Source organism: Ahaetulla prasina, chromosome 18 (assembly GCF_028640845.1).
Source record: "Ahaetulla prasina isolate Xishuangbanna chromosome 18, ASM2864084v1, whole genome shotgun sequence".
Classification (NCBI taxonomy): domain Eukaryota; kingdom Metazoa; phylum Chordata; class Lepidosauria; order Squamata; family Colubridae; genus Ahaetulla; species Ahaetulla prasina.
The window spans coordinates 6,790,341-6,817,901 of NC_080556.1; the positions used below are offsets into that span (position 1 = coordinate 6,790,341).

The 27,561-nt window shown below is 47.1% G+C and overlaps 1 protein-coding gene across 1 annotated transcript; it reads left to right on the top strand.

The window, feature by feature from the left end:
- The first annotated feature begins 1,678 nt into the window (after positions 1-1,678).
- Positions 1,679-26,344, top strand: SLC25A33 (solute carrier family 25 member 33). Its single transcript, XM_058161404.1, has 7 exons — positions 1,679-1,807; positions 16,335-16,514; positions 21,339-21,416; positions 23,058-23,158; positions 23,993-24,059; positions 24,330-24,610; positions 25,662-26,344. Exons 1-7 carry the CDS (start codon positions 1,755-1,757, stop codon positions 25,862-25,864), a joined length of 963 nt encoding a protein of 320 aa, XP_058017387.1. The 5' UTR covers positions 1,679-1,754; the 3' UTR covers positions 25,865-26,344.
- Positions 26,345-27,561: the final 1,217 nt, after the last annotated feature.

Genomic DNA, 27,561 nt, shown 5'->3' on the forward strand with positions numbered 1-27,561 from the left:
CTTTTTTATATATATATAATGTTTTAAAGAGAGATTGTAGCATTTAGGGACTATTAACTGTGGCTGAGTCACCTTGTAAAGCCAGTGTTGGTCCACTCTGGCAAACTTGAAGAAGGGTGGACTTCAGCTCCCAGAATTCCCCAAATTTGGGAGAGAGAGGGAGGGAGAGGAGGAGAGGGAGTGAGGAAGAGGGGCAGGGGAGGGGGAAAGGGAGAGAGAGAAGGAGTGGAGGGAGAGAGAGAGAGAGGGAGGGAGGAGAGAAGGGAGAGAGAGAGAGGGAGGGAGGAGAGAAGGGAAAGGGAGAGACAGAGAAATAGATGGAGAGACAGAAAGAAAAAGATGGAGGGAGGAGAGAGAGGGAGGAGGAGAGAGAGGGAGGGAGGAGAGGGGGAGGGGGAGAGGGAGAGAAAGGAGGGGAGGGGGAGGGAGGAGGGAGAGGGGATGGGGAGAGGGAGAGAGGAGGAGGAGGGAGAGGAAGGAGGAGAGGGGAAAGGGGAGGGAGAGAGAAATAGATGGAGAGACAGAAAGGGAGAGATGGAGGGAGGAGAGAGGAGGAGGAGAAAGAGGAGAGGGATGGGGAGAGGGAGAGGAGGAGGAGAGGGAGAGGGAAGGAGGAGAGGGGAAAGGGGAGGGAGAGAGAAATAGATGGAGAGACAGAAAGGGAGAGATGGAGGGAGGAGAGAGGAGGAGGAGAGAGGAAGAGGGATGGGGAGAGGGAGAGGAGAGAGAGAAGGAGGGAAGGAGGAGAGGGGAAAGGGGAGGGAGAGAGAGAAATAGATGGAGAGACAGAAAGGGAGAGATGGAGGAGAGAGAGGAGGAGGAGAAAGAGGAGAGGGATGGGGAGAGGAGAGAGGAGGAGGAGGGAGAGGGAAGGAGGAGAGGGAAGGAGGAGAGGAGAGAGAAATAGATGGAGAGACAGAAAGGGAGAGATGGAGGAGGAGAGAGAGGAGGAGGAGAGAGGAAGAGGGATGGGGAGAGGGAGAGGAGAGAGAGAAGGAGGAAGGAGGAGAGAGGGAGGGAGAGGTAGGGAAGGGAAAGAGAAGGGGAAAGAAAGAGGGGAGAGGAGGGGGAGAAAGAGCAGGAGGGAGGAGAGTGAGGGAGAGATGGAGAGAAAGAGAGAGGGAGAGAGAGAGAGAGAAAGGGAGAGGGAGGAGAGAGAGAGGGAGAGAGGGAGGGAGACTCGCCGTCCCACATCCCTGGGAAAGGGGACCAAGTGGTGAGCTGCGATTCCAACTTTTTTAAATTAATTAATTAATTTTTTGGGGGGCGCACGAATCTTCATTCAATACGGGAACTCCCCATCGGGTCCGCCCCTTCCCACGCTGTTCCCATTCATAAAGAAACAAACAAACCGGCCCGCCCCCCTGCGCGAAGCCCCGCCCCTTTCCTTTGTGACGCCGGCCGGCGTCTCTCCCCACCCCTCCCACCGCCTCTGTTGCGTCATCATCCCGGCTCTCGTCCTCGCCTCACCCCGCCCTTCCTCCGCCTTTCCCGCCCCCCCCCCGAGCCGGCCAATCGCGTCCCTCGGCACCCCTTCGCGTCATCGCTCTCCCCTCTCGCGCCTCCGCCGGCCTCGTGGTTGGCTCGCGCCGCACGTGGAGCCCGGCGCCGGCATCGCGTGACACAACGGCGCAGGCGCAGTAGCGAGCCAGGCGGTCCTTCGGCCGGGCGTTCGGGAGTTTCGGCAGTTCGTAGCGCAGCAGCCGCAGCAGCGCCGGGAAGGACCGAGGCCGGCTTGGGGCGGGCGGCGGGCAATGGCCGGGGTCTCGGCGGAGAAGAGCACGCTGCTTCATCTGTTCGCCGGGGGGTGAGTCCCGCGCCGCCTCCCTCCTCTGCCCCATTCATGCTTTCCTCCCCTTCCCACGCCCCCATTCATAAATTTTCTCCCCTCCGTTCCCACGCCCCCCCATTCATCATTTTTCTCCCCTTCCCCATTCATCCCTTCTCTCCCTCTCTTTTTGTCTCCTCCCTTTCTCCCCCCCCCACTTCTTTTCTTCATTCAGTAACAGTAGCAATGAGTTGGGAAGGGACCCTGGGAGGTCACCTAGTCCAACCCCCCCTTGCTCACACGCAAGGCGGCCTTGACCCAGTGGTGAAATCCAAATTCTTTTTAACTACCGGTTCTGTGGATGTCGCTTGGTGTGGGCGTGGTAGGGCTTGGTGGGGCATGATACTGCAAAATCCCCATTCCCACCCCACTCCTGGGAGAAGGATCTTGCAAAATCCCCATTCCCACCCCGCTCCTGGGAGAAGGATATTGCAAAATCCCCATTCCCTCCCCACTCCTGGGGGAAGGATGTTGCAAAATCTCCATTCCCACCCCATTCCTGAGGCCAGCCAGCGGGTGGCATTTGCCGGTTCTCCGAACTGCTCAAAATTTCCGCTACCGGTTCTCCAGAACCTGTCAGCACCTGCTGGGTGTCACCCCGCCTTGTACTAGGGATGCGAACCGCCCGACCTTTCTTGATCGGCAAGCTCAGTGTCTTAGCCACTGAGCCACCGCCTCCTTTCCTCCCCCACTTTCATTGAGAATTTCCACCTTCTCCTTCTCCTTCTCCTACTTCCCTAATTTTCTGGTTTTTGTCCTCCTCCTTCCCTGGGGAGTCTTCTTTCTCATTTGTTCACCCCATGCGCACACTTTATACGCTGATCTCCCATGGACAGTAGCAGTCTACCTTTAGCTGTCAGAAAAAAAGCCCTAGGAGAGAGTGGGGTGGTGGTGGTTGCAGGGCCAATCCTTTTGCTGGGCCACTACCACCCCGCTCCTCTCCAACGTGTTCTCATCTCCAGATTGCCTCCGACCTAGTTGATCACCCGTTGCATCAGATCCCTTAGGTGCCCTTAGGGCGTTCGGAAGCCGATAGATATCGCCCCGTGGTATCCTTCTTTCCTTCCGAGAAAGATTTTCTCCGCTTTGCATCATAACGCAACACACCCTGAAACAACAAACGAAAGTACGGGGGGGGGGGGGGGAAACCACCCTTTTAAAATCAAGGAAGTTGTGCGAAAGGCGACGGCTTGACGAAATGACCCACTGTTTTGTCTGTGGGGTGAAGTAACTGATTCAGCAGGCAAGTTATTATTATTATTATTATTGTTTCGATTTCTATACTGCCCTTCTCCCAAAGGACTCAGGGCGGTTTACAGTCAAAGTAAAATCAATTAATACAAAGGAAAATTTAGAGCTGATTGAAGAACTTAAAACCAATAAAACCCCTTATTAAAACCCCACTAGGCCAGTCCTGCACGGTGAAACAGAAATGTTTTCAGCTCGCGTCGAAAGGTCCGAAGATCAGGGAGTTGACGGATACCTGGTGGTAGCGTGTTCCAGTGGGTTGGTGCCCCCACAGAGAAGGCCCTCCCCCTGGGTGTATATAATTAGAGTTATAAGTTATAATTAGAGGCAGGAGATTGTTCCGCCTGTGGCATGTCATGCTTATATAGGTAGTGTTTACGGTTGTTCTCGTCAAAAAATCAGAAATTTTTGAGTCCTTAAAAAGCGATGGTGAACAAATATCAATCAAATAAGTGCTGGTCCTTATCCAATTCACCGACACTTCCTTAAACGGAAGATCGTTATGAAATTACTATGATAATCAGGTTACGAAACCCTCAGATTATGGAATCTGCAGATGTAGGGGGAAAGGCTTCTTAAAAGATTAATGTGTATTTCGGGAGGGCGTTGCTATCTTTGTTATCCACTTTGGTGTCTCTGGGCACCAGTGCAGACTCCTGGTTTAATCCCTGAATGTAGCTGGTGTTGATTAATTTCTCACCCTCCCTGTTGCTAAAATACTCCTGGGGGGGGGGGAGAAAAGGGGAGTTTTGACGAAGTTTTTTTCCCCATCCAGAATCTGGCTTTTCTAAACTTTTCCCCCTTGGTTTCATCAGAAGAAAATCATGTCATGGACTACTCTACTATTACTACTAGTACTAACTACTACTACTACTACTACGTGTTTCCCCGAAAATAAGACCTTGTCTTCTATTTTTTTGAATCCCGAAATAAGTGCTTGGTCTTATTTTTGAGGAGGTCTTATTATTTTGGGGCGCTCCTCTTGCCGTCTTACCTGATTTCCAGCTCTGCCTTTAAATATTTTTTTGGGGGGGGGGGCTTATTTTCTGGGGAGGGGGAGGCTTATTTTAGCGCATGCACTCAAAAGCCCAAGTGCTCTATAGGGTCTAGGTTTTTACCAGTCCCAGACTGTGAATCAAATTGAAGATTAACGACAATAATTATCATCGTCATCGTCTGATTTTCAGAGCCAGCGGTCCTTCCTTATAGATGAAGCAAGAAACTTTATGAGTCTAGTTGTTTATTATTATTGTTATTATTTATTTTATTTGTTAAACATGAAACTCAGTCAACTGAACATTCAAAAACGCATCACCAATACCATTGACTGGTGCTGATGGTTGATACGGGTTGCTGCCAGCGTCCTAGGTATCAGCCAAGTACCTTCTTAAAATATATGATGAAGATTATTATTATTATTACTATTATTATCTTTATTCATTAAAAATGAAACTCAGTCAACTGAACATTCAAAAAGGCATCACAAATACCATTGACTGGTGCTGATGGTTGATACGGGTTGCTGCCAGCATCCTAGGTATCAACCAAGTACCTTCTTAAGATGTACGATGTTCCGAATAGCGCAGTTTTTTCCAATTCTGCTGGTGTTATTGCAGGAAGCTGCAGTTTGTTGATGTATCTGGAAATTTTTAAGAAAATGCTGGATAACCATCTGACTGAGATGGTGTAGGGTTTCCTGCCTGGGCAGGGGGTTGGACTAGAAGGCCTCCAAGGTCCCTTCCAACTCTGTTGTTATATTATATATCTTATAAAATTCTTGGACAGGGTACCAAGTGCCCCGATGACCATGGGTATCACTGTTTCATCCATAACCGTGTAGTTTCGATGGCCAGGTCGCGATATTTTATGATTTTTTTTCCCCAGTTCTTTTTCTTCAACTCTGGCATCTCCTGGTACCGCCATGTCAATAAATTGTACATTTCGGTTTTCCACAACTGTGATATCTGGTGTGTTGTGGTGTTGTTGTTTGCTGTTGTTGTTGTTGTTATTATTATTATTTGCAAACCCCTCAGCCAAGTTTGCACTTTGGCTCTTTGTAAATTGCAAACTTGGAAGAGCAAGTCCTTCTGATTGTGTCACACTGTTTCTTGGCCTTCTAAGATTGCGTCTTTTTTTTTTTTTTCCCTGGCTCAATTAGCAATGGTTCCACACCCACCTACACACACACACACACACACACACACACACACACACACGCAAACCAACTCCTGGTTATTGCATTTCTCCTTTCCTTTCGGAAACACAATGTCCTAACAAGGGATTGTGTCCCTGCTGTGTTTTGTCCCACGCGGCTGCGTAAAAAGAGTACTTGCTAAGGTCAACTCTTCCCCGTGTTCCCTCCAAATTGGCTTGAGCAATTGTGTTTTTGAAAGTATAATGGGGCCGAAAGACTGCAGGGTGTTCTGAACGGCCGCTGAATGACGAGTTGGATCTCTTAATCAAGCAAGATCAACTGGAAGTAAATCTTGTTCCAATCGGTTGACTTCAGTGGCAGCAAAGCGGCTTTTAACTGGAGGTTGAACTTAAGGGCTTGACGTTTGGAAGTCCAGCTAGGATAGTTTTTTTTATTTTTAATTTAATTTTATTTTTTTTTCCTTCCATATGTTTAGCGAACAGTACGTTGTCTGGGTCAATTTACTCTATACAGAATCTTGGTGACAGTGCTAGTATTAATTTAAATATACATATTAATATCCTTCCAGCTTCTCAGATTTACATATATATATATATATACTGTAATTATAATGTGTTATATTTTGCAGCGGAGACGCGGTGGCTCGGGCTAGGACGTTGAGCTTGTCGATCGAAAGGTCGGCAGCTCGGCGGTTCGAATCCCTAGTGCTGCCGTGTAACGGGGTGAGCTCCCGTTACTTGTCCCAGCTTCTGCCAACCTAGCAGTTTCGAAAGCACGTAAAAATGCAAGTAGAAAAAATAGGGACCACCTTTGGTGGGAAGGGAACAGCGTTCCGTGCGCCTTTGGCGTTGAGTCATGCCGGCCACATGACCACGGAGACGTCTTCGGACAGCGCTGGCTCTTCGGCTTTGAAACGGAGATGAGCACCGCCTCCTAGAGTCGGGAACAACTAGCACGTATGTGCAAGGGGAACCTTTAACTTTAGCTATATTTTGCAGCAGGGTACAAAATAGTGTTTTTCCAATTTCTACTTTCTGTCTCTTTATTACTAGCCCCTAATTAGATTAGAATTAGAATTATTTATTGGCCAAGTGTGATTGGACACACAAGGAATTCGTCTTTGGTGCATAAGCTCTCAGTGTACATAAAAAGACAAGATACATTCGTCGAGAATCATAAGGTACAGGAAGGAGGGAGGGAGAAAGAAGAAAGGGAAGAGGAGAGTGAGAAAGGGAGGAGAAACAAGAGTAGGAGAGAAGGTTAGATAGGGAGGAAGAATGGAGGAGGGGGAGAAAGGAAGGGGAAGTTGAGAAGGAGTAGGAGAGGAGAGGAGAAAGTAGGAAGGATAAAAGAAGGGAGGGAGAGGAAGGAGAAGTAGAAGAAAGATTGCTATAAAATGGAAAAGATGAAATGGAAGAAAGACAACCCCGAATATGTTTCAATATATATCAGGATAAAAATTGAAATAGCTAAAAAACAATAAAAGAGAATAAATATGAGTAAAAATGGAGAAATTAGAACTGGAGGGCGAAGGAAGATGTGATTTACATAAATGAGCATGGAAATATTTATTTTATTTATTTTATTTTATTAAATTTTTATACCGCCCTTCTTCCGAAGGACTCAGGGCGGTTCACAGCCAAATAAAACCACAAATAAAACCACAAAAGCCAAATAAAACAGTAATTAAAAAACCTATCAAATATGGCCAATTTAAAATACATATAAAACAATAAAAATATTAAGACACGATCAAAATACGGGAAAAGAATACTTTGGCAGAAATTGTAATAAAGTAAAATGTATTTGGATATGTTAAACTGCATAAGATATGATATGGCCAATACCCTGTTCATAAACTATGTATGTGTTTAGGGGGGAGATTAAAAAATTAGTAAAAACTCGTTGGAAAAAAGAATCATAAAGTACAATACTTAATGATAACTAATGCAACAATTCCCATATTAAGAAGTATAATGTATCTATCCATCATCCCTTATTTTTTACTTTTTAAACATCCATAATAGTAGTCTTAACTTCTAACATCTACTTATACGTATTAACTATAATAGCTTCAATATATAGTACAATTAATGTACACTGAGAGCATATGCACCAAGACAATTCCTTGTGTGTCCAATCACACTTGGCCAATAAAAATTCTATTCTATTCTATTCTATTCTATTCTATTTTCTTTTATGTACACTGAGAGCCTATGCACCAAGACAAATTCCTTGTGTGTCCAATCACACTTGGCCAATAAAAATTCTATTCTATTCTATTCTATTCTATTCTATTCTATTCTATTCTATTCTTCTATCGTATATCAGTACACATAGTAACATCTTCCCAACTTTTAGGTTCTAGCTCTATTTTCTAGTCTTTAATAACACAAATCCCATATTAAGATATATTCTGCGTCTATCCATCATCTCTTGCCCTTTTTAGTATTTCAACTCCTATTGACAGGTAGGATAGTTTTTAAGCTCGGGGCTAATCTGTATTGTTTAGCGTAGCTTTGAGACTGTCCTCATGCCACACGTGTGCTTAAAACAAACCAGAGTTTGTGAGCTCACGACTCTTCGGTGACTCGTGGTTGGGGGAGAAGAACATGGCTTTTTCCAGCGTTTAAGCGTGCCAATTTCTTGGCGACATATTCCATTGTTCTCTGAAGCAACAGGAAATGCTTCCTCGCTTTCATTTCCTTTGCCAAATCCTTGAAACTCGACTTGTGTTTGGCGATTTCCCCTGCCTCTCAAAATAGGGCAACTTAAAAGTTGTCAGAATGGTTTTTCTGCAATGTCGCTTGGCTCACTGGCAGGATCTCTCTCTCTCTCTCTCTGTCTCTCTCTCTCTTTTTCTTCCTTTTGTGATTCTGATCTTCTGTCTGCCCTTTGGGGATAACTGTCGCTGGAGGCAAGTAATGTCGGTTATGCGGAAAGGGTCCGTTTCTATTTTGCAACGGCTCTTTTTTTTTTGGGTAAAAGCTTTGCTGGAATTAATGGCGTGCCAACTTTGTAAAATAAGGGTTTCTTTGTGGTGCGGTTGTTTTCTTTCTTAGAAAGCCGATGGCACGATAAAAATTAAATTTCTTCAGTAACAGCCAGCAGCTTCCCTTTTTAAAAAAGGTATCTAAGCGATGAAGCCCATGGGATTTTTCCAGCGATACCCCGCAGACAATTGGTGCGCTAAAGCAAAACATTTTCTGGCTGACATAAATGCAGAATTATCAGGAAGGATGCCCTGCGCTGACTTCAGACTTGTGGGAAGTGCGAGGTTGTGATTTTGTAGAAAGTTGTGCTCCGCCAACTGTATTTCCGTGGGAGAACATTTATCTGGAACGAGCAGATCAAAGAGAGATTCAACCTAGAAATAAGGAGGAATTTTCTGACAGTGAGAACAATCCACCCATGGAACAGAAGTTGTCTTCGGAAGTTGTGAGAGCTTCATCCCTGGAGGCTTTCAAGAAGAGACTGGACTGCCATCGGTCAGAAATGGTATAGGGTCTCCTGCTTGGGTGGGGGGTTGGACTGGATGACCTACCAGGTCCCTTTGAACTTCGTTAATCTAAATTAAATTATATCTCTGTTGCTTTGAGCAGTAGAGCTAACCAGTTCTTCCTTGCGCCAGACAATCCATCGCACGCAAGCAGAAATATTTCTCTTGCTGCAGCTGTTAAATCGCCAGCGGGGCGGGGGATGATGGGATGTGTAATCCCGACACCTCTGCAGCGTTGGTCAACCCTGACACGGGTTTCGTGCAATCTGGCAAGCTTGCATTGGTCCAACTGGAAATGGCAGTGATGTCCCAGCCTATGATTGGATTTGAAAATAATTACTTTGGGCAGGAAGGATTTTATAATGAGGCATAACGATAGGGAATTTAACCTCAGATTTTTCTTTTAAAATTTCAGGTTGGTTTTTTTTTTCCCCAGTTGGCACTGAAACGCAAATCTTGTTTCAGAGCAGGGCTTGCTTGGTACGGCTTAAACATTAATAGAATAGAATAGAATAGAATAGAATAGAATAGAATAGAATAGAATAGAATAGAATAGAATAGAATAGAATAGAATTTTTTATTGGCCAAGTGTGATTGGACACACAAGGAATTTGTCTCTGGTGCATAGGCTCTCAGTGTACATAAAAGAAAAGATACGTTCATCAAGAATCATAAGGGACAACACTTAATGTTAGTCATAGGGTACAAATAAACAATCAGGAAACAATATCAGTATAAATCGTAAGGATACAAGCAGCAAAGTTACAGTCATACAGTCATAAGTGGGAGGAGATGGGTGATGGAAACGATGAGAAGATTAATAGTAGTGCAGATTTAGTAATAGTTTGACAGTGTTGAGGGAATTGTTTGTTTAGCAGAGTGATGGCATTAGGGAAAAAACTGACCTTGTGTCTAGTGTTATGGTGTACAGTGCTTTGTAGCGTCGTTTTGAGGATAGGAGTTGAAACAGTTTATGTCCAGGATGCGAGGGGTCTGTAGATATTTTCCCAGCCCTCTTTTTGACTCGTGCAGTATGCAGGTCCTCAATGGAAGGCAGGTTGGTAGCCATTGTTTTTTTTCTGCAGTTCTAATGATCCTCTGAAGTCTGTGTCTGTCTTGTTGGGTTGCAGAACCGAACCAGACAGTTCTGGAGGTGCAGATGACAGACTCAATCATTCCTCTGTAGAACTGGATCAGCAGCTCCTTGGGCAGTTTGAGCTTCCTAAGTTGGCGCAGGAAGAACATTCTTGGTTGTGCTTTTTTGATGACGTTTTTGATGTTAGCTGTCCATTTTAGATCGTGAGATATGTTAGAACCTAGAAATTCTAATCCATTCAGGCAGTGAAGGGTTGCATTTTATTTTTTTAAACTGCTGGTTAATTTGCAAAATTAGGGTCGGACAACTCCGGGCTCTTTAACGGCCTGTGCACTTCAACTCCCAGAATTCCCGAGACAGCCATGACTGGGGAATTCTGGGAGTTGAAGTCCGCAGGTCGTAAAAGTGGCCATAGCTTCCCCACCGGTTTGAAAAGATTCTGCACATCGTTTTGATAGACAAGGGAGCTTGGAGATTAAGTCTTTTCAGGTAGTCCTCGATTTGCGACCTCAGTGCAGCCCAACAGTTTCTGTGGCTAAGTGAGACCTGCGTTCAGGGAGTTTTGCCCCCATTTTACGAATTTTCTTGGCATGCTTATTAAGTGCATCAGTGCGGACGTTAGGTTCGTCGCCTGGTTGTTAAGTGAATCGGGATTCCCCACTGACTTTGCCTGTCCGACAGTCACGTGACCCAGGGGACGCCGCAACTTATTTATTTATTTATTTATTTATTTATTTACATTTATATCCCGCCCTTCTCCGAAGACTCAGGGCGGCTTACATTGTGCAACGGTCGTAAGTGTGAAAAACGATCGTAAGTCACTTTTTTTTCAGTGCCGTTGTGACTTTGAGTGGTCACTAAACGAACTGTTTTAAGTCGAGGACTACCTGTGCAGTGGGCTGCGAGCATGTCACCCGCCACAGCTTCTCCCAGCCGTTATTCACAGGTAGGCTGCTTCGGAACGTGGAAGCTCAACGGAGCAATGCAAGGAAACAGCCAATTGTGCTGCGTTTTTTTTGTTTTTTTGTTTTACATTTTAGAATAGAATAGAATAGAATTTTTATTGGCCAAGTGTGATTGGACACACAAGGAATTTGTCTTGGTGCATATGCTCTCAGTGTACATAAAAGAAAAGATACGTTCATCAAGGTACAACATTTACAACACAATTGATGATCAATATATCAATATAAATCATAAGGATTGCCAGCAACAAGTTATAGTCATACAGTCATAAGTGGAAAGAGATTGGTGATGGGAACTATGAAACGATTAATAGTAGTGCAGATTCAGTAAATAGTCTGACAGTGTTGAGGGAATTATTTGTTTAGCAGAGTGATGGCCTTCAGGAAAAAACTGCCCTTGTGTCTAGTTGTTCTGGTGTGCAGTGCTCTATAGCGTCGTTTTGAGGGTAGGAGTTGAAACAGTTTATGTCCAGGATGCGAGGGATTTGCAAATATTTTCACGGCCCTCTTCTTGATTCGTGCAGTATACAGGCCCTCAATGGAAGGCAAGTTGGTAGCAATTATTTTTTCTGCAGTTCTAATTATCCTCTGAAGTCTGTGTTTTTCTTGTTGGGTTGCAGAACCGAACCAGACAGTTATAGAGGTGCAAATGACAGACTCAATAATTCCTCTGTAGAACTGGATCAGCAGCTCCTTGGGCAGTTTGCGCTTACTGAGTTGGCGCAGAAAGAACATTTTAGCAAGAAACCTCGGGCTGAAAAAATGAAAAACCTGTCGTCCAACCTGTTGAGATTTCGAATTGACTGAAGCTTCCTTGAAAAAATCGAGGCGTAGGGAAAGGAAAGGTCAGTTGCCGGCCACATCACCCCTGATGCGATCGGCACACTTCGCCTGTGAGCTGTTTCCCCGGAGTGTTAACCCCGGTGTCTCCAAGCGGGCCTTCGCGAGCCGTTTCCGAAAAGCTGAAAGTGCAAAGTTTTGGTTTCCAATCTGCAGCCGATCGATTGGATCCGAGAAATGAGGGCGTGTGGGGTGTTACGTGTGGATTCGATCCTGAGATGCGACAGAATTACATTCCTTTTCCCCCCCCATCACCACCTTCTAACTCTCCCTAATCCTCATTTTGCAACGGGAAGCATCCCAACCAACCTTTGCAAGAAACAAAACCCTGCAGAATGTCAGAATGCCTTCCTTGCGCTGCAACAGCTCAATTTCTGGGAGGACGCAGGCCCTGGGGGAGTGGGGGCCACCGAGTGCGAAAAGCGCTCTCAATGCAGCGGGATAAAACCCGCTCTGGAGCAGGAGGGAGGAGGAGAATCACGTGCGATGAGCTGTCCCTCAAGGCCTGGGAATGGCTCCTTTGCCCGCCCGCGAAGTGATTTCGTGACCCGTCTGGCAACTGATCCTGCCTGAGCAGGCTGCTATTAATGGTGCAGCACGTGGTTGAACGTGCTCGGAAGAGCAGAGGGTCCGTTGGGGAAAACGAAAGGTTGTAGGAGGGCAGGAGAGTCGCTTGATTAGGCTGTTCCACGCGTAGGAACATAAAATCCCAAAGCTGGAAGGGACATCAGAGATCCTCTAGTCCAGCGGTTCTCAACCTGTGGGTCGGGACCCCATTGGGGGTCGAATGACGATTTGCCAGGGGTCGCCTAAGACCATCGGAAATATGGGAAGTATACTTGTGAGTCGAACAATCGCGCTCCAATGATTGACTCCACAAGCCAGCTGCAGGCTCTTCTAGCCAAATTCAGCTTCAGGCGCGATGAATTAAAAAAGAGAGAAATCTTTGCTCTGATGTCTCCCTCTCAAGCCAGCTGCAATCACTCCCAATCGTTAGCCTAATCTGGCTTCAGGCACGATAAACTTAATAGGGGAGGAGTCTCCGCTTTAATGCCTCCGTCCTCAAGGCAATCGCAAGCAGTTCAGATCGCTAGCCAATACGGCTTCAGCCCACTTTAGATTTTGCTGATATTTCCGACTCTGTTTAAAGAGACCAGCGATTGGATTTGCAACGGCGTGCAAGGCAGGGCCGTGCCAATGAAAATATTTGCCCTCAGAGTACTACGCGAGACAGCGCCTGGTTAACCTTTAGCATTATTTTTTTAGGAAGGCTCCCGGGTTATTTTCCCAACGGCGCCGAGTTTTATTTTTTATTTTTTTTTACTTCTCTTTTCCTTGGTTTGAGACGTTCCCCCTGATTTCGCACGATTTGTGGTCTGATTTGTGAAATGAACGAATTCACGGAAGGCCGGAGCACGGACTGCACCCAATTCTCGCGGCGCCTCCCGGTGGAGCCTCCTTGGACAGGCGCAAGCTATCTTCAACGCACGGTAGATGCTGCTTGCGGCAGAGAGGCTAAAAATGATGGGAGACCTCTTTTGAGCCCGTAATGTTAGCGTAACATCCAGCCACCGTACAAGCCTGGAGGTCGCAAATTTGAACGAGAACATTTTGGGGTCTCCCGTTAGCTGGTTTGCAGAGGGGGGGAAACTGAGGGCTGGGAGCAGCGCATGCTCGCTTCACTCACACAGGCGCCTTCTGCACATGTGCTTTGCTCGCACGCGTGGCTTAGAAAATGTGGCTAAATCGGACGCCGGGGCGGGTGGCAGATTGCCACTACCGGTTCGGCCGAACCGGTTCGAACCAGCACGAACCGGCTGATACCAGCACTGCTTGTAGTCCTTTCTCCGTTTCTTGAATGACCTCAGAAAACCCTGCAGCGTTGCAGAGAATGCGCTTCTCTGGGCAGCCCGGAAATGCAATGCAGCAAAAGTGTTTTGTTTTTTTTCTGGAAAACCGCAGCTCCCATTTCCAGTGCCTTTAGGTTGTTTTTTTCCTGCCTGATTTTCACATGACCCTCAGTGGTCTCTTTGGGGGTGCTAAAGGCAGCAGGAATGTTTTCTTGTCCCCCCCCCCCCGCCGCCGGGAAATGGACATTTCCATTTTGAAGCTGTTCATCTGCGCACCCTCAAGTTTCAATCAATCTATCAGAATAGAGCTGGAAGGGACCCTGGAGGTCTTCTAGTCCTACCCCCTGCTCAAGCAGGAGACCCTATACCATTTCAGGCAGGTGGGTTGTCAGAGGTGGGTTTCAGCAGGTTCTGACCAGTTCCGGAGAGCCGGTAGTGGAAATTTTGAGTAGTTTGGAGAACCGGCAGTAAAAATTCTGACTGGCCCCGTCTCCCCCCATCTATTCTCTGCCTCCGGAATCCTGATTGATCGGGAGGAAATGGGGATTTTGCAGTAACTTTCCCCTGGAACAGGGAGGGAATGGAGATTTTGTAGTATCCTTCCCCTGGAGTGCGGAAGGAATGGAGATTTTGCAATATCCTTCCCCTGGAGTAGGGAGTGAACGGAGATTTTGCAATACCCTTCCCCCCGGAGTGGGGTGGGAATGGGGATTTTGCAGTATCCTTCCCCTGGAATCGGGAGGGAATGGGGATTTTGCAGTATCCTTTCCCTGGAGTAGGAGGAAATGGGGATTTTGCAGTATCCTTCCTCTGGATTGGGGAGGGAATGCGGATTTTGCAGTATCCTTCCCCTGGAGTCGGGAGGGAATGGGGATTTTGCAGTATCCTTTCCCTGGAGTGGGAGGAAATGCGGATTTTGCAGTATCCTTCCCCTGGAGTCGGGAGGGAATGGGGATTTTGCAGTATCCTTTCCCTGGAGTGGGAGGAAATGCGGATTTTGCAGTATCCTTCCTCTGGATTGGGGAGGAATGGAGATTTTGCAATATCCTTCCCTGAGTCGGGAGGGAATGGGGATTTTGCAGTATCCTTTCCCTGGAGTGGGAGGAAATGCGGATTTTGCAGTATCCTTCCCCTGGAGTCGGGAGGGAATGGGGATTTTGCAGTATCCTTTCCCTGGAGTGGGAGGAAATGCGGATTTTGCAGTATCCTTCCTCTGGATTGGGGAGGGAGTGGGGATTTTGCAGTATCCTTCCCCTGGAGTCGGGAGGGAATGGGGATTTTGCAGTATCCTTTCCCTGGAGTGGGAGGAAATGGGGATTTTGCAGTATCCTTCCCCTGGAGTCGGGAGGGAATGGGGATTTTGCAGTATCCTTCCCCTGGAGTGGGGTGGGACTGGGGATTTTGCAGTATCCTTCCCCTGGAGTGGGGAGGGAATGGGGATTTCACAGTACCCTTCCCTGGAGTGGGGTGGGAATGGGGATTTTACAGTACCCTTCCCTGGAGTGGGGTGGGAATGGGGATTTTGTAGTATCCTTCCCCGGGAGTGGGGAGTGAATGGATTTTATTTTATAATACCCTTCCCCTGGAGTGGGGAGGGAATGGGGATTTTGCAGTATCCTTCTCATGCCACACCCACCAAGCCACACCCACCAAGCCATGCCACGCCCACCAAACCATACCCACAGAACCAGTAGTAAAAAAAATTTGAAACCCGCCACTGGTGCCTGTCCAGTCTCTTCTTAAAAACCTTCAGCAATGGAGCACCCACGACTTCTGGAGGCACTGAGTAATTGTCCTCACTGTTAGGAAGTTTTTCTCCTCCATTCCAGGTTGCTTCTGTCCTTGATTAATTTCCATCCGTTGTTTCTTGTCCGGCCTACCTGGTGCTTTGTGGAATAAGTTGATCCGTTCTTCTTTGTGGCAGCCCCTCCAAATACCGCAAGACTGCTGTCATTTCCCCCTCCAGTCCTTCTTTTCTCTAGACTAGCCAAACCCCGATCCCTGCAGCTCCTGTTCTTCGTAGGTTTTAGCCTCCAGGCCTTTAATCATCTTAGTTGCTCTTCTTTGCACTTTTTCCAAAGTCTCGATATCTTTTTTTTTTTTGTAATGCGGTGACCATAACTGGATGCGGCGTTTAAAGTGGTACTTCGGGGTCTTATTCTCTGGAAATTGAAAAAGCTTAAAGTCCCTATATGAACTTTACAGGGGTAATCCTGTTGTTCTGTCCCCCCCCCCCCTTCGCCTCCGTCCAAGTGATGGCTTAATTAGCCGGCACTATCAGCTCTGGCAGCAAACTAGCGAGCGTCTGCCAAGTGTCTCTGTTATCTCCCTCGACGCCGATGAATCACTCAGGAACAAACTTCAAAGTTAAGCAGTTGATTTGCCTGCTACGAAGAGACACAGCAGTTCTTGCTGCCTTTATATCCTGTGGGGTGTGGCTCCATGACTCAGCACTTCCTAGGCCAGCCCCACCCCTGCTTCTGTTGTTCCCACCTCTCCTGCCTACGAAAACTAGGGTCCAGCCAGGCCTGATTGCCATCAGCTGGGTCTGGAGGCGTGGCCTGGGGGGGGAAGAGTCAGGGGACGGAGGCCTCGTTATCTCTTCCACCTGGCCTGCCTCTGGCTCCTGGAGCTGAGCCAGGGAAGCCAGTGCTCCCGAGGTAAGTCCTGACGGCCCTTCCCCCTCACTTTCCAAGTCACTTTCTGGCAGGAGGCCCGGCTCTGGGGGGGGGGCCGGCGCAGACACAACAAAGGTCCTGTTGGGATTTCTTCTCTCTCTTTTTTTTTTCCCCCCACCCCTAACGTTGGAATTTTTTTTCTTTCTTTCCTTTTTCGGTACGTCGAATGTTGCAGATGCGGAGGGACAGTGGGGGCCATCTTCACCTGCCCTTTGGAAGTGATCAAGACAAGGTTGCAGTCCTCAAGGTTGGCCTTCCGCGCTGTCTACTATCCGCAGGTTCATCTGGGCACACTCAGCGGCGAAGGCGTGGTCCGTCCTACCTCTTTGCCCCCAGGCGTCCTTCAGGTGCTGAAGTGAGTGTCTTTAAAGTGCGGTCTTTGCATATAATCTAAAGATTTTATATCGTTTGTTTAACTTTGGTCACTTTAAGACCGGTGGACTTCAACTCCCAGAATTCCCCAGCCAGCCATGGCTGGCTGGGGAATTCTGGGAGTTGAAGTCCACCGGTCTTGAAGTGGCCAAGGCTGAAAAAATGCTATCTTCACCTTTAGAAAAAAATATTAGGAAAATTCCTAAACGTTTTGCGCTCAGGACTAGCGGTGGGTTTCACATAATGGTACTACCGGTTCGCCCTGCCCGCCTGCGCCCAGTTCGAGCACATACCTGCGCCCAGGCTTCTGTGCATACGCATTGCTCACACACACACCTTCTGCGCATGCGCCCGGCCTCAAAAACATGCCTAAATAGGATGGCATACAGTCGGGGCAGGTGAGCAAATCAACCCACGATTTCTGCTACTAGTTCGGGCGAACCGGTCTGAACCGGCTGAAGTACCACCTCTGCTCAGGACCCCACTTCTCAACGAAGACCCCCAAATCATTTTTCTTCCCAACGTCTTATATATTTATCGCCATTTACTATCGGTGAATTTAAAACCGACACGTTTGCAGAATGTTTTATTTTTGAAGCAGGCCAAAGTAACACAATATGAAAAGCCTCCAAGGCATCAGCATTAATAAAAGATTTCCTAAGAGAATAAAAAAATGGAATTTGGAAATAAAGAAGACTAAAGAAGAGCAGGAAATACGTGAAGATGAGAGATATAAATAAGATGACAATTGTTAGACGTAAGATGGGAATAATTATGTTCAGTGTTGTTATTGTACTATCATTAGAAGATATTAAGAAAACGAAGAATTTTATAAATGTTTAATTGTTTAATGCATTGTACTTTTAAGTTTAGAGAAGCAATATTAATGTGAATGATGTTGCAAGGGTTGAAGGAATGTTGCACAGAGATAGTTGTAACCAGACAACACACTGCTTAAGGAAAGATGGAATGTATGTATTTTAAAAATTGAAAAAAGTGAAAACAACATCTTTTTTTAAATAAACAAACATGCACTGGTTTTGTATTTGTGTTTAACGAATTAATAACAACAACAACAACAACAACAACAGAGTTGGAAGGGACCTTGGAGGCCTTCTAGTCCAACCCCCTGCCCAGGCAGGAAACCCTACACCATTTCAGACAGATGGTTATTCAACATCTTCTTAAAAATTTCCAGTGTTGGGGCATTTACAGCTTCTGCAGGCGTTAATTAAGGGTGGCATTGTTTTGCACGCATGTTTTAAAATCCACGAAATGATTTTGCTTTTAAGAACTTAGGGAGTTTTTCTTTTCTTTTCTTTTTTTCAAATAATTTTTTTCATTTTTGCTATATAAAGAAAGGGACATGATGGCTCAGTGGCTAAGACGCGGAGCTTGTCGATCGAAAGGTCGGTAGTTCAGCGGTTCGAATCCCTAGTGCTGCTGTGTAACGGGGTGAGCTCCCGTGACTTGTCCCAGTTTCTGCCAACCTAGCAGTTCGAAAGCACTTAAAAAAATGCAAGTAGAAAAATACGGGACCACCTTTGGTGGGAAGGGAACAGCGTCCCGTGCGCCTTTGGCGTTGAGTCATGCCGGCCACATGACCACGGAGACGTCTTCGGACAGCGCTGGCTCTTCGGCTTTGAAACGGAGATGAGCACTGCCCCCTAGAGTCAGGAACAACCAGCACGTATGTGCGAGGGGAACCTTTACCTTTACCTTTATATAAGGAAAGAGCAATGGTTTCAATATCTATATGAACAGTGTGTCCTATGGTTACAATCAATTTGAGCATTGATAACATAGTAATAACGTTCATTTTCTCAACATAATAATTCTGATTAATTATTAATACTTATTCATATAATAAACATATCGTAGTAAGCCCTCATAGTAAAATTAATCCTTCTCTTATCATTTGAAATGTTCTAATTTCTTTTTCTATTAGTTAACCACTGATTAAAAACAAATCCCATATTTCGAAATATTCCGTATCTTCCTTCTCTTTAATTTCAAGTGTTCATCTATCCCTTTCTGCGCGTTCTAGTATTTTTAAAAAATTATTATTATTATCTTCTCTTCTGTATGGATCGCCACACCTTTCCAATGTTGTGCAAATACAATCCTGGCTGCTGTTAAGACACGTAGTCAATACATAGTGCCTTTATTATATTTTTCTGGTACAGTACCCAACGGAAATATTTCTGGTTTTAAATCTAGGGTATTACGGAGTTTTTAAAGAAACGCTGGCCGAGGCTCATAATTTTGAAGGCAGACAGATTGTCCTTGTGTCCTTCTCAGCGCAGTTTTTTTTTTAAAAGAGAGGGAACATTTTCAGGGGAGGCATCTATCCATGCCAGGAGGAAAAAAACAACCTGCTTGCTTGGCGTTTTAAAAATACCCCTCCCCACGCACCCACCTTGGCAGTGATCTCTCTGCTGAATTGGCATGCATTATGTAAGCGCAGAAGAGGGGCTGGAGAGAGATGGAGGTTGGGTGGGGGGGGGCCTCTGGCCTTGGATAAATAAATCTGAATAAAAGCAAGTTTAAAAAAAAAAGCCACCATTGCCAGTTTAACACAATAAGAGGCCAAGCCGTGCTTCTCCTTGGCAGCCTCCTAGCCTGCTCCTCTTTTTACTCTCCGTTCCCACGGAAAATGGGAATTAGCAACTCTCCTCCGTAGCTGGCCTGTGAACTTGTAAAGACAATGCACGGTTTGTGTTTCCTACGCCGGCTCCAAAACGACAATTATTCTCCCTTCCAGCAGGGGAGCCGGTGTGATGTCTTAGAAACGCAGATTAAAACAGACACACACACCAATTCTTAGAGATCCAATTTTGGGGGAGACGCCGCACCACGGCCTGGTGTCTTTTGCTTAAATCCGGTGCAAAATCAGCCGTATTTGTCCAGGCGTGAACAGCTGAAAAAATAAACGTGTTGGAAGAAATTTCCACCCAACAAGAAGCAACGGGTGGAAACTAATCAAGGAGAGGAGCGACTTAGAACTAAGGAGAAATTTCCTGACAGTTGGAACAATGAATCAGTGGAACGACTTGCCTCCAGAAAGTGCGAATGCTCCAACACTGGAAATTTTAAGAAAATGTTGGATAACCATTTGTCTGAGTTGGTGTAGGGTTTCCTGCCTGGGCAGGGGGTTGGACTAGAAGGCCTCCAAGGTCCCTTCCAACTCTGTTGTTATTGTTGTTGTTATTATTATTATTATTAAATGTCCATCTGGGTTCAGTTCCAAGTTGGGGAAGAAAGACACGGGTGGAAACCAGTGGTAGGTTGCCCCCGGTTCGGACCGGTTCTATAGAACCGGTAGTAAAACCGGCAGGAGGCTCCGCCCACTGACCCGAATCTCATCAAAAGTGAAACATGCATGCACAGAAGCTTCTGCGCATGCGTGGAAGAGCACGCTAGGAGAGCAAGCGCGCCCACGCGGGCACGAGGCGAACCGGTAGTAAAGTTAAATAGAATCCACCCCCGATGGAAACATGGCGGCTGCTTAGAAAGATGGTTTTATTAATGGTGGGCAGGATCACATGGCTTGAAGGTCTCGGGTGAAGAGAACAAAAGGGAAGAGCTGCTGAGAGTGCCTGAGTTTTTATACCCATTCTGGCACTAGTGGGGTTTCAAATCCCGCCGCTACCAGTTCGCTATCAGTAGCACGTGGGCACGGGCACTTGCTTTAATTCAGTACACGAGCGTTTTTGATGATGTCTGGGTGGGTGGGCAGAGCCTCCTGCCGCTACCAGTTCGCCCAAATGAACTGGGCGAACTGGGAGCAACCCACCACTGCTTTTGAATTTGAGCTTGTATTCTGATTGGTTGTCAGACTCCCTTGGGGCCATGCAGGCCACTGACGGCGAACCTTTTCGGCGCCGAGTGCCCAAACCGGAACGCGCGTGAATGTGCGTGGGTCCTTGTGTGAACCCGACCGATTGGAACTTTGAAAGCATGTATGTGGCCGCGTTGGAGCATGAAAACGCAAACACCAAAAATGAAGGCCCGTTTTGGGCTGTTTTTCGAACCATTTTCAGGCCATTTTCCGGCGCTTCGGCACCCGTGAAGACCAGCTGGCCGGCGCGCCGGAAACCAGAAGAGCAGCCGGTGACGGCATGCATGGCCGCAGAGAGGGCTCTGCGGGCCACCTCTGGCATGCGTTCGCCATCACGGCTATAGGCTGTCCTGAGTCCCAAGCTTGGTTGAGTCTTGCTGGGTGATGATGTCATGAAAGGAGCTTTGGGCAATTCCTCCTATGGCTCTGCCTGAAGGAGGTAGCTCTTTGTTATGTAGAATAGACTGACCCAGCCCTTAATGGCCCATTGACAAAGCGGGGGGGGCTGAGTTTCTGCCCGCTTTTAGGGGAAATATTCTTGCCCTTTTAATATTTCCTAAAATATCTCATTTTCCTAAGAGACGAGTGGGTCCTGCCCTCTTACAAATGTAAAAGGAAGAGAATTCAACCAGCAGTCGGTTGTAGCCTGGATAAAATGACTACCTTGTGCAGTGCTGGTATTCAGCCAGTTCTATCCGGTTCGGGCGAACCTGTAGCGGCGGCTGCCAGAGGCTCCGCCCACCCGCACATAATCATGTCTCATTCATGTTTTTGATGCTTTGCGCATGCACGGTTGGCCATGCACATTTGCAAATATGCGATAGCGAAGGTAACTGAATATCACCCCCTGACCTTGCGGCTTTCTATCTCTCTTAGTTCCGTCCTTTTTTTTTAATTGCTTTGAACAGATCTGCTTAAGTTTCTTCTTCTCTCCCCACTTCCCTTCCCTTCTTCTTTTTTTTCCAGGTCCATTTTGGAAAAGGAGGGCCCGAAGTCACTTTTCCGTGGGCTGGGGCCCAATCTGGTTGGAGTCGCGCCATCCAGGTAGAAATTTGAAGGCAGTTTTTAATTTCCCCCCCCAACCCCCCCAAGAGGGTTCATTTGCGGGTGCGGGATGGGGGGGCCACAAAGGAAATTCCGGACTTGAGTTTCTGAAAAGTTGTGAGGATTGCTAAAAGGTTTTACAGGGTGGCTGAGTGGCTAAGACGCTGAGCTTGTCGATCGAAAGGTCGGCAGTTCAGCGGTTCGAATCCCTAGCGCCGCGTAACAGGGTGAGCTCCCGTGACTTGTCCCAGCTTCTGCCAACCTAGCAGTTCGAAAGCACTTAAAAAAAAAATGCAAGTAGAAAAAATAGGGACCACCTTTGGTGGGAAGGTAACAGCATTCTGTGTGCCTTTGGCGTTGAGTCATGCCAGCCACATGACCATGGAGACGTCTTCGGACAGCGCTGGCTCTTCGGCTTTGAAACGGAGATGAGGAGCACCCCCTAGAGTCGGGAACGACTAGCACGTATGTGCGAGGGGAACCTTTTACCTTTTTATTCTTCTAGAAATGCAAAATATATCGTGAAATGTATTTGCCCTGTCTTAGAGGGGTTGATGACTGGGAAAAACCAATTTACTTGCTAGAATACCCATACTGAACTGGTCCAAAGTGCTGGTTCGATCCCCTTAATTCTGTAATTGGTATTCCTCGACTTACAACCATTTTAGTGACCCCTCAAAGTGAACTGAAAAAAGGGACGTATATAACCGTTTTTCCACACATGCAAGATCCCCTCGGTCACGTGATCAAAATTCCGCCGCTTGGCAATGGGCTCACATTTATGATGGTTGCAGGGTCCCGGGGTGTGTGTCATGTGATACCCTTTGGCGACCTTCTGATAAGCAAGCCAGATGATCGTGCCACTAACTTTTAACAAGGGCAGTGGTTTGCTTAACAACAGTGGTAAGAAAGCTCGTAAAACCTACCGAAGAAGTCTTTTTTCATCATCGTTTCCTTTTAATGACCCCATAATCCCTTGCATCGGGGTGGAGTCTGGGCAACTGAACGGAGCTGAGTTTTTACTGGCCGGATGCCCATCCTGTCGCCAGTGCGGAGTTTTGTTCAGATATATTCTCATGGTGCCCAGAGAGAGAAATATCTGCCTCTACCTAGGATCGAACTCGCAGCCCTCCTGATTGTGAGGCGAGAGAGCTCCACCTCTAGGCCACCGCACCACTTAATGCAGAAAGCAGCGGAAATTTCAGTCGTGGTTGTTAAGTGGAGGGCTACCTATATAGGTGGTCCTTGACTTACAAAGGGGCATGTAGTGACCATTCAAAATTACAACGCACTGAAAAAAGTGACATATGACCGTTAAGTCAGTTATGACGACTTTTACAGCATCGCCGTGGTCACGTGATCATAATTCAGACCCTTGGCAACCGACTCACATTTATGACGGTTCCAGTATCCGAGGGTCATGAGATCCCCTTTTGCGACCTTCTGACAAGCAGAGCCCATAGGGAAGCCAGATTCACTTAGCAACCGTATTACTAAGTTAACGACCATGGGATGGGCAAGGAAGATCGTAAAATAGAGCAAAACTCACTTAACAAGTGTCTCGCTTAACAGCAGAAATTTGGGGCTCCGCCATGGTCGTAAACCGAGGACTCGACCTGTGTTTGTTTTGCCTCTTTGCAGAGCTGTTTATTTTGCATGTTATTCCCGAGCGAAGGAGCAGTTCAACCACGTCTTCGTACCCAACAGCGATATGGTCCATATCTCATCGGCGGCTTCCGCAGGTGGGTTAACCTGTCCCAGGTACCACATTTTTCCTTGCTCGTTCTTGTTCCGGTTGGACCGAGCAACACACCCCTTTGAGGGTGAAAATTATATTTCAAGGTCAGCCGGGGATATTAAGCGAGGGGCCTGCATTCATCGGGCTGGTGCAATCACATTTTATTTTCCACTAGTTGGTAACCCGACGTTGCCCGGGTATTTATAGACGTCGAAGCCTTTGTCTGACAGGGAGCCATTGAGAGGGGGTTCCCTACTCCCATGCCCATCATCCCTGCCCTCTCCCTTCCCCCTCCCATGCGCTTCTCTTTCCCACCCTGGCTATGTTCCTGGCACTTTGCACCAAATCTATCAGGTGCTTCCCCATTGCTTCACTGGAGGGTGAACGTCACGGCTGCCTTTCCAAAGGAAGTTGCGAAGGAACTGACATCACAAACAATTGCTGCTCTAAGTCGCCACGCTTGCTCTCCTTAATGGTCCAGGCTCTCCCTTCCCTCTCACATGACATCACAAACAATTGGCATTCTATGACAGTGCACAGGCGTTCCACAGTTATGCTGGAACACACACACACACACCAGGGGTGTCTTACCCCCACAGTATTTGTTTCCAGATAGTAAATCATCTGTGTAGGAAGTTTGGTTGAAATTGCTCGAGGTGTTCCAGAGTTATGCTGGAACATACATACATACATACATACAGCCCTTTTTTTTTTAATAGATTGTGTTTCACACAATCCGGATTCTCACTCCTGCACTCCAGAGCATGCTGACTGGGGGGATTCTGGGAATTGAAGTTCCTCAAAGGACTGATCCCATCTTTTCTTTGCTCTTCTCCAGCTTTTGTGACAAACTCCCTGATGAATCCCATCTGGATGGTGAAAACCAGAATGCAGCTAGAAAGAAGGTAAGGGGGGGGAGGGGTATAGCTGGGTGGGGGAATTCTGGGAGTTGAAGTCCATATCTTCAAACTTGTGAGCTTGAGAAAACGCTGCACTAGAGCCTTAAATTTTAGAGATGAAGGGGATAGATTTCTGTTTTGAAGGGGGATAGAACTGGCAACGAGCGCATCCTCGTTTTACCAACTAGTTGTAGACACCAGGATAGCCCCTGGTGAACTATTTAAAAATCTAGTTAAACCCACCACTTATTTTGCTGATTGTTCTCCGCCCACTAGAGTCCGCGGCTCGAAGCAAATGAACACCCTCCAATGCGCCAGGTATGTTTACCGCTCCGAAGGCATCCGGGGCTTTTACCGAGGCCTTACCGCCTCCTACGCGGGCATCTCCGAGACCATCATCTGCTTTGCTATTTATGAGAGACTGAAGCAACTCTTAAAAGATCCCAGCTGGTCCCCTTTCACTGGAAACCCGGAGAAGAATTCCACCAATTTCCTCGGAATCACGGTTGCCGCTGCCATTTCCAAAGGATGCGCGTCTTGCATCGCTTACCCACACGGTAGGTTTTTCCCGTCTTCATCCACATCTCTAAAACTTCCCCTGGCCTAAGAAAACCTTTTATTTAACCAAACAAAGCCAGTCATTGAAGGATTTGCCTCGTTTTCTTTTTTTAACGACCCCATAATCCCTGCGGGGTGGAGTCTGGGCAACTGTATGGAGCTAGCGGAGCGTTTTACTGGCCTGATGCCCTTCCCGTCGCCAGTGCGGAGTTTTGTTCAGCAGATTATATTCTCAGTGTGCCCAGAGAGAGAAATATCTCTACCTCTACCTACTCGCAGCCTCCTGATTTTGAGGCGAGAGCTCCACCTCTAGGCCACCGCACCACTCCAAGGATTTGCCTCTTCTTGTTGTGAAAATCAGGTTTCTAGTCCTTAATGTTCCAAGCGCGCCTTGCTCTGGAACATTCCTTCTCCAAGCAGTGTTCCTATGTGAGAGAAAATGTGGCCAAATTTGGAATGTTTTTTCCTCCCTCTTAACAATGGTGGAGACTTTCACTAGTCTGCAATTAGAGCCCTTTTATAGATTTTTATGCCACCCCCCCAATCAATGCTGAATTTACCGTACTTTTCGGAGTCTTAGACGCAGTTTCCCCCCCTCCCCCAGAGACTGGAAATGTCGGTGCGTCTTACACACTTTCGGCCTCCCGAAACCCCGCCCCGGGCATCCTGTTTTCGCAAAAATGGGCCTGTTTTTGGCCTCTCAAATCCCCCACACATCCCCTTTTTGCCCTCCCCAGCCCCCAGGAGCACTCTGCAGTCTCCGAAACTCTCTGCGTGTCCGGTTTTTGGGAAAAACAGAGCCATTTTGGGGGGGAAACGGGGCACTCTTTGGGGAAAACAGGATGCGCAGAGGGTTTGGGAGGCCTGCAGAGTGCTCCTGGGGGCTGGGGAGGGCAAAAACCGGACGCGTGGAAGCCAAAAAAAACTATTCTTTTTCTTGGTTTCCTCTTCGAAATCTTGGTGCGTCTTATATCCCGGCGTGTCTCATAGTCCGAAAAATATGCTAAATTCAGGCTGTTGTGCTGACCTTTCGCTTCTCGCTGTCCCCAGAGGTCATCCGGACGAGGCTACGCGAGGAAGGAACCAAGTACCAGTCCTTCCTCCAGACGGCCCGGCTGGTATTCCAAGAAGAAGGCTATTTTGCTTTTTATCGCGGACTTTTTGCCCAGCTGATGAGGCAGATACCAAACACGGCGATCGTCCTGTCCACCTACGAATTGATCGTGTATCTGTTAGAAGAGCAAGTGAAGTAGCCGTCCGAAGCCCAGATCGAATGCAGCCAGTAACAAAATTATATTAATAATAATAATAACAACAGCACAATGATTGTGGGACAGTTCACAACAACACACTAGGGGGAAAAACAAACTTTCGAAACGGACAGTCTGCTTGCTGGATGTTGTTTTGAGGAGGGGGCATTTCTCCTCTCCGCCCTCCCCTTCCCCCCTCCTCCCCCCCATTGCAATTTTTTTTCCAGTCTTTGTTTTTAAAGGTAACGTATGTTAATAAGGGTTGTTGGTTTGGTTTTTTTTTAACTTAAATGAGACACGGTTCAGAAATTAAAAGAATGACTGAATTAAATTATGTTATTTAATTTCTGCGGATGCTGTTGGACAGACTCTTCTTTCATATGCTCGTTTCTTTTCTTCTTCTTTTTATCGTGGAAAGTTGTGATTTTTTGATTGGGAGAGGTTGCTTGGAGGCGGGGGGTGGAAAAAAACCAACAACCCGCCATTAGCTATGAAATGTTCACAGGGGCATGGAAAATGGTTGGGATAAGTCAGTCTTAAAATATTGGGATTATAAATCAAGATTGCAAAGTCATTGCTCAGCCTACATATTTATATCTGCTGAAAATATAATCAGTCTGGGGTAAGTATGGTCAGGTGGGCTGCTGGGGGTTCGCAGGGGTTTCGGAAGAACCTCTAGCTAAGATTCTGTGCAGTTCAGAGAACCCCCAAATCCCACTCCGGGCCAGCCCCGCCCAGGAATCCCCACGCGCCTTGTTTTAGATGCAGGTAAGCGCAGGGCGTGCACGGAGGCTCGGGGAGGGCGAAAATTGGTCCTACCAGAAGTTCGGGACGGCTGGAAATCAGCCCGTTTCCGGCCTCCGGAGGGCCTCCAGAGCCTGGGGAGGCTGTTTTCGCCCTCCCGGAGGCTCAAGAAAAGCCTCCAGAGCCTGGGGAGGGCAGAAACGCCCTGTCCGTCATGGTGCAGGAGACTGACTAGGCTACGCCTACCATGGCCACACCCACCCAGCAACTGGGCAGAGAACCCCTTGCTACAAATTTTGAAGCCCACCCCCCGGGTACAGTAGAAGCCAACAATATAAAAACATGAATTTGTGCCTTTCTTATTTTTACTACGGGATATAAGATAAAAGATAAAGGTTCCCCTTGCACATATGTGCTAATCGTTGCCGACTCTAGGGGGCGATGCTCATCTCTGTTTCAAAGCCGAAGAGCCAGTGCTGTCCGTGGTCATGTGGCCGGCATGACTCAACGCCAAAGGCGCACGGAACACTGTTACCTTCCCACCAAAGGTGGTCCCTATTTTTTCTACTTGCATTTTTTACATGCGTTCAAAACTGCTAGGTTGGCAGGAGCAAGGACAAGTAACGGGAGCTCACCCCATTACACAGCAGCACTAGGGATTCGAACCGCTGAGCTGCCAACCTTTCGATTGACAAGTTCAATATCCTAGTCCCTGAGCCACCGCGTCCTTACTACGGGATATATAGATGTATAATTACATTGTGTATTTCTATTGAAATGGAATCTCAATAGACAGCTGAGGACTCCTAACAATTCTAGCCCAAATGGAGAAATTTAGGAACAGTCATTTCCCCCCCCCCCCCAAGCACACAAATATTACAGATTTGAGACTCGTGCAAACTTAATTTTTCAGAGCGCAGCCTCTGTTTGGGGTTACAAGCTGAAGTTAAATCGTG

Excerpts from the sequence above, each read along its gene's own strand:
- SLC25A33 (XM_058161404.1), top strand. The coding sequence starts at position 1,755 with ATGGCCGGGGTCTCGGCGGAGAAGAGCACGCTGCTTCATCTGTTCGCC. Across the intron at positions 1,808-16,334 it reads CTTCATCTGTTCGCCGGGGG|ATGCGGAGGGACAGTGGGGG; the intron begins GTGAGTCCCGCG and ends CGAATGTTGCAG. Across the intron at positions 23,159-23,992 it reads CTCATCGGCGGCTTCCGCAG|CTTTTGTGACAAACTCCCTG; the intron begins GTGGGTTAACCT and ends GCTCTTCTCCAG.